Raw genomic sequence first — 10,852 nt, 5'->3', positions numbered from 1 at the left:
CCTGCTGAATAATGCAGACAAGCATGTACATCAGGATACTCTCCCCCCCGCATCAGACCATATTGCCTAATAAGTTAAATGTGTTGGAGCCGACTAGTAAGCTAAGCTGACTGGCTGCCTATAGCCATGCTGAACGAGGAGTGACTAAGTGTCCTCTACAAACGAATATTATGTCTGAATTCTTGTGGGGTGGCAACAGTAACTGTCCCAATAATGTGTTCACATGACATCATCTCCTAGTGTTTGCTTCTTTAAAAATGCACCAGAGGTTTTGGTGCAATTCATCAAATTTGTTCAAGTTTTTCAGAATAACTCATTGAGGGTGCCCACCCGAGTCTCACCTCTTTGTGGGGGAAACTCAGAAAAGCATGGATTGAATCAGCAATGGGCCCCAGATGTGAAGTTCAGATACAGCCTCACACAAGTACAGTTTAGGAGGTAGTGGTGTGGAGATCTGTCTTGCATTTCAGTTCTGGTTCTTCTGTAGCTAGAATAGATCTCTAAACAAAATTTGGCATAGTCTGGGGAAATGTCTGAGAACAGCGTACAATATGCTGGTTTCTGGCTTGCTCCCTCCCAAAGCACCTCTCAGCAAGCCTTTCCTGATTGAACAAACTCCCATTGGTTCAGGATCTTCACCTGGCCTGCCCACCTGTTCAAGAGCTTCCATTCTGGGGGCATCCATCTATGTCCTTCCTGCTCCCACTTCACATGGATATCCCTCTTTGAGTCCTGGCCTTTTCCTTGGGCATGCTGAAGAGGTTAATCCTTGTCCTTCCACATCTGTTCCTCTTCCTTTTCTCGGTCCCTCTTGCTGGGATCCCCTTCCAACCCTTCTTCTGGAGAGAGGTTGCATCTGCTTCTCCCTCATCTCACCCTGCCAACAGCTGGTACAGATCAAATCTGCCAGGCCTTCAAGGTGTCCATCCGGCACCAGTTACAATTTAGGCTTCCCTAAGCAGCCCTGGCCCAAATGAATCACCCCCGTACTTCAGTCCCATTCAGCATTTCAAACTCATGACAATCAGGGAGCTAATAAGCTCTGTGTAAACAATTATATTATTTTTGAGTTCGTCCAGACCAGGGGTGGGCAAAATACAACACACAGGCTGAATCCGGCCCACGAAGGGGCTTTGTCCAGCCTGGTGCAGGTCCCACCTGGCCGAGGCGCTGCCTGCCACCCCCTGGGCATGCAGCAGGGATGGGGCGGCTCCGTGGTGGGACTGCCTTTCTAGGCAGCCCAGGCTGCTGCCACTGGCCCCAGCCTCACGGTACAGGCGGGGACCAGCGTGCACAGCCCCAACCCCACGCTGGCTCCAGGTTCACCTGTCTGGGCTGAGCAGCAGCAGCACGGGACAAATTGCTGCTCAGTGCAGGGCAAAAGTGGCTTCTCCCCTGCCCCCTACCCCTTGCCGGCTCTACTTTAATAGTTTAATAGTGGACTGGCTGATTTCCGTGCACTAAACCATCTCTTGTAGGACTAGAACCCCCAAATTCTATAGGAGGCTATAGACAATGTCAGACGTTCTTTCTGTTAACTTTATCAGATTCTTCATGAAGGCTGTTGAATACTTTGCAAACTGTGGTTTTCCCTATGGATCATAGGGCAGCCAAGTCTACCCCTTCTCCTTCTCTTTGAGAAGATGATCTTGTAGTAATTGAATGTAGTGAACTGCCTGGAATTTTCTTTCCCAGGGTTTTTTAGTCTGGAATTGTGTTTGTCTCTCCATATGCTCATAAAAATGTGCCCCTTATTTTATTTTCATGTGCATCTTGGAGAAGGGGAGAGAGAGCAAGTTGAGCAGTAAATCATGCGTGCATAGTAACTGCATGATATCTGTGTAAGGAAGAATCATCCGTCTACCTCTGTTGTTGCGAGATAGTCGTCATCGGGGCTTATCAGGTCACGAGTGCAAGAGACTGGAGTCCCGTATTGTGCAACGTACACACTGGTTTGTTTTTTTAAAAAAAAGAGCAAATGAAAACAAGCAAAGCCTCCGTGAAAAGGTGGGGGGGGGGGTAGTTATTTCGAACAGATCTTGGATTTGGACAGTTCTCAGCACAGATGGGATGAGGTATGTGTGAGGGCTTTTTCTACCCCCCTCCATTGTGTCTTGAAAGAAAGAAACTCCTTCTTCCTCTTCCACCCTGTCATGCCCCTCTGCTGGTCCTGCGATTCCTTTCAGTGCCTGCGGTGATTTATTATCTGGGCGAGGTATCCGTCCATTGGTGAATCTGGAGCTTCCCTGTGAAGTTTCCATCAGACCGTCGCTGAGCCAGTTTGTTTTTCAGGCTGGAATGTGGACATGCTCTGTTAATTTGCCAGCTGGATTGTCATGATGCTGGCTCACAAGCTATTTTGTTTTTGGGGTTTCTTTTTTTTTCATTTTCTTTCTTTCTTTTCTTTTCCCTCCTCTGCCCCTCTCACTTACGGAAAAGAGGTTCAGATTTTCCAGGTTTCTTGAAAGGGGAGAAAGAGCAGGGAATAACCACACCTCGTACAGTAAGTGCTTTTCCTATTCTCTGCGGTGTGGAAACTCAGTGGAATATCGGTGTTTCCAATATGCCTCTTTTGTGAGCATAATTACAGTACCACAGGGAGCAACCTAACTCTCCACCAGTGGAAGGCAGTTTTCTAGCGAAGCGTCCAGTGCATTCGAGAGCATTATTTTTATTCTCTTTGCGCTTTCCGCTATTCTTGTTCTATCCAGCAACTCCCAAGCCGTCTGCTTTTTGCGCTAGCCAACGGATGCGGATGGAAAGTGGGTGGATCCAAGCTGTTCCTAGACATAATGGCTTAGTGCTGTTTCCAAGTGTCAGTGGTTGGCCAGTTAGCTCTTACTCGCTACCTTAACGAAAGGCAAGGGCATGACACATCCACAGTGTAGTCCTCGGTGACTCAGTGGACCGTGCGTTGCAGCCAGTCTTCCTAGCAGTTTCTTCTCTCGTCAAGATGTGCACCCTGAACTCCCTTAGCTCAGCTGAGTCTGCTCTTCCTACATTTGTGTCTCCTTGGCCAGGGTTGACGTTTCAGCGAGGAAGGACTATGGTAACTTGGGCTTCTGGGAAACCTTAGCAGTAGAACCTGCTTGGAAGTTATTTCTCCTGGCAACAGGCTCAATCCTTAACCCTTCATCTGAGCTTTACTAACTAGCTGACTACAGCTGATATCTTAGAGCTCCCGTCAGAGATCATTTGGACCATTGAAAAGTCGACCTCTTTTAGAGCTACCTCTCTCCTTCCACTCTAGATTTGTCCAAGTTGTACAGTTTGTAAGCTTCACACAGCTGAAGATGCAAACATGAGCAAACGCTATATGGTATTTTTCCCTTTTTTAGGTTCCAAAAACTGTTTCTCTCTCACACTTGTGAGCCAGTCTTGATGGGGGGGAAATGGGGGTCTGATCAAATGAAAATTATCGTGGAAAAAAGCCGTGTTCTTAAACACTTTATTTTTTTTCTAGGAAAGCTAAATGTTTTTAGCTGAAAAATAAAAATGTTCAGTTTTTTCATTAAAAAAAAAATAAAAAATTGGCAGTCAAACTTGGTCAGCTCACACTCAATTTTAAAACTCGTCAAACATGGCATTTCTGTTTTACCCAGACCATACACCGGCACCACTTGCCAAGCCCTCAAAACAATTTCTGGACTGTTGGCCAAATTGTTTAAAATCCCGCATTAATGTTTTACAGGGGTGCACACATGATGCTAAACAAATGAGGTTTCTAAAGTGCATTGCATGCTAATTAGACCCTGCAGATAAATCTGGAGCAATTACCTGCCATTATTGGTGCAGTTATAGGCCTACAACTAGCTCCAGGTCTAGTGATGCCATCTGCAGTTGATTTCATTGAATTTGTTTCAGGCACCTCATGCTGCAGCGCTTGAAACTCGGCATCTGTCTGCAGAAGAAAAGGCTGGATTGTAACTCTTTTTGTGCCCTCTGTTTCTTCAGAATGTGAACATTTCCTGGAGGATGGGCTGAGCGGAGTCTGCACCTCATCGCAGGGTATCCTTAAAAGAGAATCCGGGAGCGAGTCTGAATTCTTCTCCTTGCCTGGGGATGGGATGGATGACATAGTCTTTGGAAAGGTAAGCTGACAGCACGAGGCCTGGTTCAAACTCCAAGAGCTGGTCCTACAAATGCCACAGAGAAACAACTCCCATTGATATCAGAAGGAAATGGCCTCCTGTTTCGATACAGCGATAAGAGGGACATGTTTGTGGTTATTTTCTACAAGGTGTTATTTTTTCAGAGACTGTAATCCCTCCTGCATTGAAGAGAAGATTTCTATTTTAGCAGTCTGTAGATAGATCAGCCACAAAGGGCAGAACTGACAAAACCACACTTTCTTGTAGGGCCTCTGATAAGGGCTGCACAAAGGCTTTAAAATTTGGAGGTAGTCGGTGTTTCTCAAAGACATTTTCTCCTGCAGACAGGGACCCCCTGGAAAACACGTTGCTATCCATTGGCATCCTCTGCATTGTAGACTGTAGGAGAACCAGTGCGAGCCTGCTACCAGGAAAAAAAACCCCTGATTCTTCAGCCCAATTCTGCTGTACAGAGTAGCACAGTTTTGTTTCCTAAGGTAGCAAAATATTAAGCAGTAATACTTCTAGGGCCTTGCATTTTGAGAGAGAAACTGAAGAAAATGTTTTTACACTTGCTAAGGATAGCAGAAAAGTGGAAAAAAAACCAAACCCTACCCCTTTTCACTGTTCTCATCCATCTACATGTAGTATCATGCTTTGCATTGCTTACTGATGATAAGGAAAGTCAAAATTGAGATTTGGAACCAGGCTTTTAAATTTACTTCAGACTTCGTCGTAAGCCTGTCGCTCTCTGTACAAGTACAGCTTAGACCTGTCTTAATGGTAATTGATTTCTCCTCCTTGAATGTCCATACAGTCTGAGAATAAAATTAGGGCAACAAATAGTTGAAAAAACAGCTGGAAAAAAATGGTGCTCCATAATAATGGGGTCACTTGATTCCTGTGAACAATCATCATAAGCCTTGGGACAGGCTCTGGGTGTGGTTCCTGCACATCTTGTCCAAGCATAATAGGGCATGTAGTCATCTCATGCTTACCTGGGGCATAGACATGTTTTTCCTTTAGAAAATGGAATTGGGCATGGTTTCCATGCACACTTGCAGAGAAATGTGTTTGACAAACTGAATTTATCTTCAGTTAAATCAAGTCAGATGATGGTGAATGTTTTCCAGCAGGATGGGATAGACCACAGCCTGGACTTGGTGATCTCATGCGCTATAAATGAACTGGAAAGTCATCCGTAATGAACGTGGGAGGGCACAGAGCTTACCAGCCTCACCCTTTCCTATCTCACGTGCTCAGCACTGGGGGAGCCCTTGCCTCTGAGAATGCTGCAGGGCTTTTATCCTGGCCAGGCAAAGTAAAGCATGTCTTCCCATTTGTACAAGTTACAGAATCAGTCTTTGTTTATTATAAGTCTGATTCTAAGGAGGGTAGTTGGGAGAAAGCAAAGGGGAGCATATATTAAATTATATATGGGCCAGAAGTTTTGCTTTTCCATCTTTTTAGAGGGAGAGAACATTTCCCAACATAGAAACAGCAAAATGGAGGTCTGTAAAGGAAGTCCACGTGCCAAGGTTGTCCCTGGGGAAGAAATGTCAAGGTGCAGGATGCGTGATTCTTCCATGGCCCCATTTCAGTTACAGGACAGATTGACAAAACTGTTTTATTTGAAAAATGAAAAGCTCTTATCAACTCTGTGTTCTCTGACAGCAGAGAGAAGGATAATTCTTGACGCATTCAGGGATATAGTTTGGAAGGTTATGCAAAGCTAAAACATGCAGGTGATTTCAGCCTTCCTGGCACTTTCATCTTTCTTCACATTACTAATCTTCTATCTTTAACAGGTTAGTTCCCTGTCTCTGTTCCCCTCCTGACCCCTACTTCCTGCAGTTGTGCATCCATTCATTATATAATTGTCAATACCAAATTAGCTTAATTAGGGGTTTCATTTGATTTTTTTTTTTTTCCTATGGGCTCAGTTAGACCTGGCAAAATCAGCTTAAAAAAGCAAGGAACACTGAACTCGATCTGATGGACCCTGGGATTTTTGTTTGGTTTTCACAGACACTGGTACAAACCCATTTTTGTTTGAAAGTAAGCTTGCAAAGAGGAAACTGCTGCTGGTACTTATGCAAATATGTATTTCAGACAAATGCTTATGAAATACGTGTATTTAGCATAATCATAGATGCTGGCTGTGTTTGAACGGACATCTTGAAATTTCTTGTGGGTTTGGAAGGCATTCAGTTCCAAAGCATGGCCAGTGTCATATAACTGAGGTGACCAAGCACATAGCAAACTGTGAACAGGCTGTAATGTTCACATTGACCAATTTATCAAGCAGTTCAAAACAACAAGCATGTTTGCAAAGATCAAAATCTGCCAGCTTATCTGGCTTTTTCACTGACATTTGCTGAATAAATCACAAGCAGCTTTCTCAGTTCTAGTCCCAATACTGATAAGATGGACTTTGTAAACCCAAAAAACTAGTCTGTTCAAGGAAGAAGAGCTATTGGACTAAAAATATTACCTATGCACTTTAGGTCACGTGCATTGATGTTTGCATTACTTAATGTGTAGGACAGGCAGTCAAAACTTAGGGGAAAATGAGAGAGATAGAGAAACTAGGCTGTCTAAAAAATAAATGTAGAGATAATATGAAAAAGAACAACAGTGGAAAACCCACTGAATAAATAGTGATACTGCTGTAGGATACCTATGTACAGTACCATGTTTACTTAAATCCAAGACAAGGTTTTGGCCCCCCCATTTAACATGGGGCAGGGGCAAGGGACAGGGCATTTGACTCCCTCTGCCCCCTGCCCCTATCCCACTGTTTCTCCAACTGCAGCAATGGGGGAGGGCATGAATTCAAGACAACCCTCCAATAATTAGATTCTCAACATGGAAAATTATAACAAATGTATACATGTTCCATGTCTAGAATCTAATTACTGGGGGGGGAGGGGGCATCTTAAATTTCACCTGGCATGCTGCAATTCGACCCATCCCTGCTGATTATTGTTGTTATAAAAGTTCCCATTTCCCCCTTGGGTGGAGTTACACTTCAACTGTCTGTTGCTGCAGCTGTTAGCTGCAGAGAACACCTACTCCCATTAACAGAGGAGTTATGAAGAGTGAAGTGAGTGATGGGTCTGCTCTAGGAAATCCAATAGTACTTATGAAATATATTTAGGAAACTGTAGGCAGATCAAGCCTGTACCTATATTGAGCTTCATCGGGAATTCTTGCCACCTCCACAGAATTGCTAAAATTTCATCCATTTTAAGCCCTCCTTCTGTTTAGGGACCCTAGAGAATTGAGGAGCACCAGGGTCTGCAGGTGCCTGAGATGGGACCTGATGATAGGCATGTACGTTCTCATTACTAGGTACTGTGCCATATTGTTCTGAACAGCACAGACTGAGTTGAGCATCTTGTACCAAAGAGAGGAGAGCCCCACAATCATTAATACCCTGCTTAGACACTTCCTTCAGATACTTTTGGGGCAGCTGCTGGAATCCAAGTCACTTACAGCCGAGTTCCAAGATTTCAGCAGAATTTCATGCTCTGTTTCAGTGTTTATTCCCATGTCTAGTCATCCTCCTGGTTCCCTAAAGAGCTATCTGTTTAGTGGACAGGCTTTGCCACACCCTCTTCTCGATGATTAATGCTTTGTACGGTCATTTCCTGTGATGAGTTGCGTAGCACTGCCTCCCTGGGGCATAGCTAGTAACATTCACTCTGCTTAGCTTTTAGGTTTAAGATTCATATTCTCTGCTAAACTTCTGATGTTGCAGATACTCTAAAGCAGATCTATATCTCTGAAAACCATGGGTTTTGCCTGACACTGTCGTCTTTTACTTTGTGAGCTACATCACCCTTACCAATTAAGCTATGATGTATTTTGTGCAGCTGGAGAAAAGAGAAGCTCTATGGATTCACATATATAAATTGTAGGTGGATAAGGAGAGGAGGATATAAAGAGATAAATAATTATTTTCATGAGTAAATAGTGTATCCTCCACTATCCACAATGCAAAAATGATTCAGGATTTGCCTAATGATCTCTTAATTAGTGCTTGCGTGGTTACACACATTGGTTCCTTCATCTTTGTCCTCCCCAGAAACTTTTGCACACCCCTTTCTAATAGCATGAAAGCAACCAATAGTGGTGGTGTTAGCTTGACACTCCAATGGGACTCCAAGCTATAATGACACTCCAAGCTGTAGGCATATAACACCCCCTTGTGACAACACCTTCTCCAGTTGCTTGTACTTTTAAGGAATTTTATTATCTAATCTCTTTTCCTTAAAAATTTCCAAGGAACTAGCATATGGATGTGAATGTAATGATCATCAGCAGTGCTTAAGGACAATTCTCTCTCACTCATGCAGGAGGATCTCATTAGCTAGAAAAAATAGCAGCTATGAATTGTGGACCAGGCACTATAGTGGGGATTCGTACTAGAGGTTATAGGATATATTAACATATATATTTAGTTGTACAGTAATGGAAGAATTGCTAAGCTTAAAAATAACCCTATGCAGTGATGCTGATGAGTGGTTTATGACTAGCAGGACTTGTGATGTGAAGAGGCTGCGGTCTTGTGTTGTGAGTTTTGCTTTCAGCATTTTGGTCATTACTTAGGTGAGATCTCCAAGCAGGGTAAAAAATGAGTTTTCTTAAGGAGTTTTTAATCACTGATTTTTTTCTTAACGCAGTTTTTACTGGTTTTATAATTAACTAGGTAAATTAGGGAGAAGAGACATAGTAGGTCACATTGAGCATTTTTACATGTGCTGAAGATTTGGGGGGGAGGAGTCCTTTAATTAGAACAGTTCCGAGAGCTGCTGTAATTAAAGCACCCACAATGTCTTGTGTACAGGCAGTCCTTGACTCGCAACGCTTTGAGTTACAAAGTTTTGCACTTAAAGGGCTTATAAATTGACACCCTGTTTCAACTTTCTGACGTCAATTTTGACCTTACAACGCTTGATCCGACGCCACGCCACAGGCATCACCCATCTCCCTGGAGAACATCTGTCCAAACTTCCTTGGACACTTTCTTTAAGAAAGCAGGCAAGACTCCAGAAAAACCTGCAGACAAAAACCCTTCAAAACATCCAGCAAAGTCACCTCAAAGAAGTCCTTCCAAATCAATGATTGCTATTTACAATATAAATACATTAATGTAGCTATATTACTCATCTATAATTGATTGAGTACAAAACTCTGGGTTATTTTTGGTGAAAATAGGGTATCAGGGCCTTGGTTCAGGAACCAATCCCCCATTGATAACATTGTTTCCTATGGCAGAATTGATTCTGAGTTATAATATTTCGACTTAAGATGCGGTTTTCAGGAACCCGTTGTCATAAGTCTGAGGACTGCCTGTCTCCGTGTCCCTGCGCTTTAAAATGGTGTTGGGGGAGTTTAATTAAAGCTCATCGAACAAACTTTAATTCAAGCACCCCCACTGCCATTTTGAAGTGCAGGGACACTGTTACATGAAACATGGAGGCTGCTGGAGGTATGCTAATTAGCTTGCTCCAACAGACTCGATTAATTGAGCCTGCTCCGACGTGCTGTAATAACGTGCCCCCACGTCTGCAGACACCCATCTACAGTAAGAGAATAATTTCAGAGGATTCAACATTGTATTTACTGAAGTATGTTTGTGCTCATTATCAGATTTAATTGAAAGGTACAGATTTCCAGCTATATTTTGACTGTGAATCAGGATTAATTTGAAACCTTCAAGTAAAATGCCAGTTTGTGTAATCTGGGGACCAAGGACCATTCTGCAATTGCTGTTGGGCAACCCTACAATAATGTACCCACGCATATATACAGCTGCCATAGCAACCCCATACCAACAGACCAGAGTCCCCCTCATAAAAGGGGGCGAAATGCGAAGAATAATGATTGTACTTGTTCATACTGATGCAAAAAAGTAGGGAAAAGACATTTTATGTGTGCGTGGCAGAGTACAAAGGCCTCAGTTGTTTTTCACCAAGCGAAGCATTAGCATCCAGTTCGATTTAGGAAGCGAGGCCCGGTTAAGTTCCCCAAACCTCTCAGAACAGCTAGTTAAAAGGAGAGGAAAGCCTTTGAAAACTGGAATCCCATGCTCCCTTGTCGCAGGGTTGGGCTGGGCTGGGCCTCAGACTTGTTTTTCTGCTTTTTTCCTTGTTTATGTCAAAAACATTTCTTGTTCTCTTTTGTAACGTTTACCCTCAAAAACCTCAGAAAAGAAAGCTCGAGGAGGAGGAAAGATTTCTCACTGGAACACTTTTTTTTCTTGTTCTTTCATTACTGAGCTGAACTGCCCACTGCATGAAATAATAACACTGGTAATAAAAAAGCTAACAGGATAACACCACTGAGATTAATTTTGAGGTTGCCTGAAGCTGCAAAACTGAACATCCCTAAATAAAAAGTGACTCCTTTTCAATTCACTTATTACAGTCAGTTGAGTATCACAAATCTATTAGCAGAAACAGAATGGCAGGTACCTTCAGAAACGCAGTTTTTGGAGATTTTCTTTTCATTCTTAATACGTTCTAAAATCTTCAGTGCCCTTTTCAACTAGAGAGATTAGTCTATATTACCTGCCTACCACTAAAACTTCACTTACATCATTTTGCATGTTTTCTTAAAAAAAAAAAAAAAATAGTCTTTGACAGAATTTAACTAGTATTCCTTTTTCAGGGCCTTCCAAGGTGAAGTCATGCAGGTAGGGGAAAATAGTTGTCATCTTTCAAACAAAAGGGTTTATGGTTCCTTGAGAGGCC

General features: G+C 43.0%; 1 protein-coding gene across 1 annotated transcript in view; it reads left to right on the top strand.

The window, feature by feature from the left end:
* Positions 1–10,852, top strand: part of AKAP13 (A-kinase anchoring protein 13) — a 97,331-nt gene that overhangs the window by 14,861 nt on the left and 71,618 nt on the right. Inside the window, exon 3 of the mRNA XM_025211969.1 lies at positions 3,955–4,091. Coding sequence (XP_025067754.1) covers positions 3,955–4,091 — 137 coding nt within the window. The remainder of the gene's footprint in view (positions 1–3,954; positions 4,092–10,852) is intronic.

Source organism: Alligator sinensis, unplaced genomic scaffold (assembly GCF_000455745.1).
Source record: "Alligator sinensis unplaced genomic scaffold, ASM45574v1 scaffold857_1, whole genome shotgun sequence".
Lineage (NCBI taxonomy): Eukaryota > Metazoa > Chordata > Crocodylia > Alligatoridae > Alligator > Alligator sinensis.
This window is presented reverse-complemented; position numbering and strand designations above follow the sequence as displayed.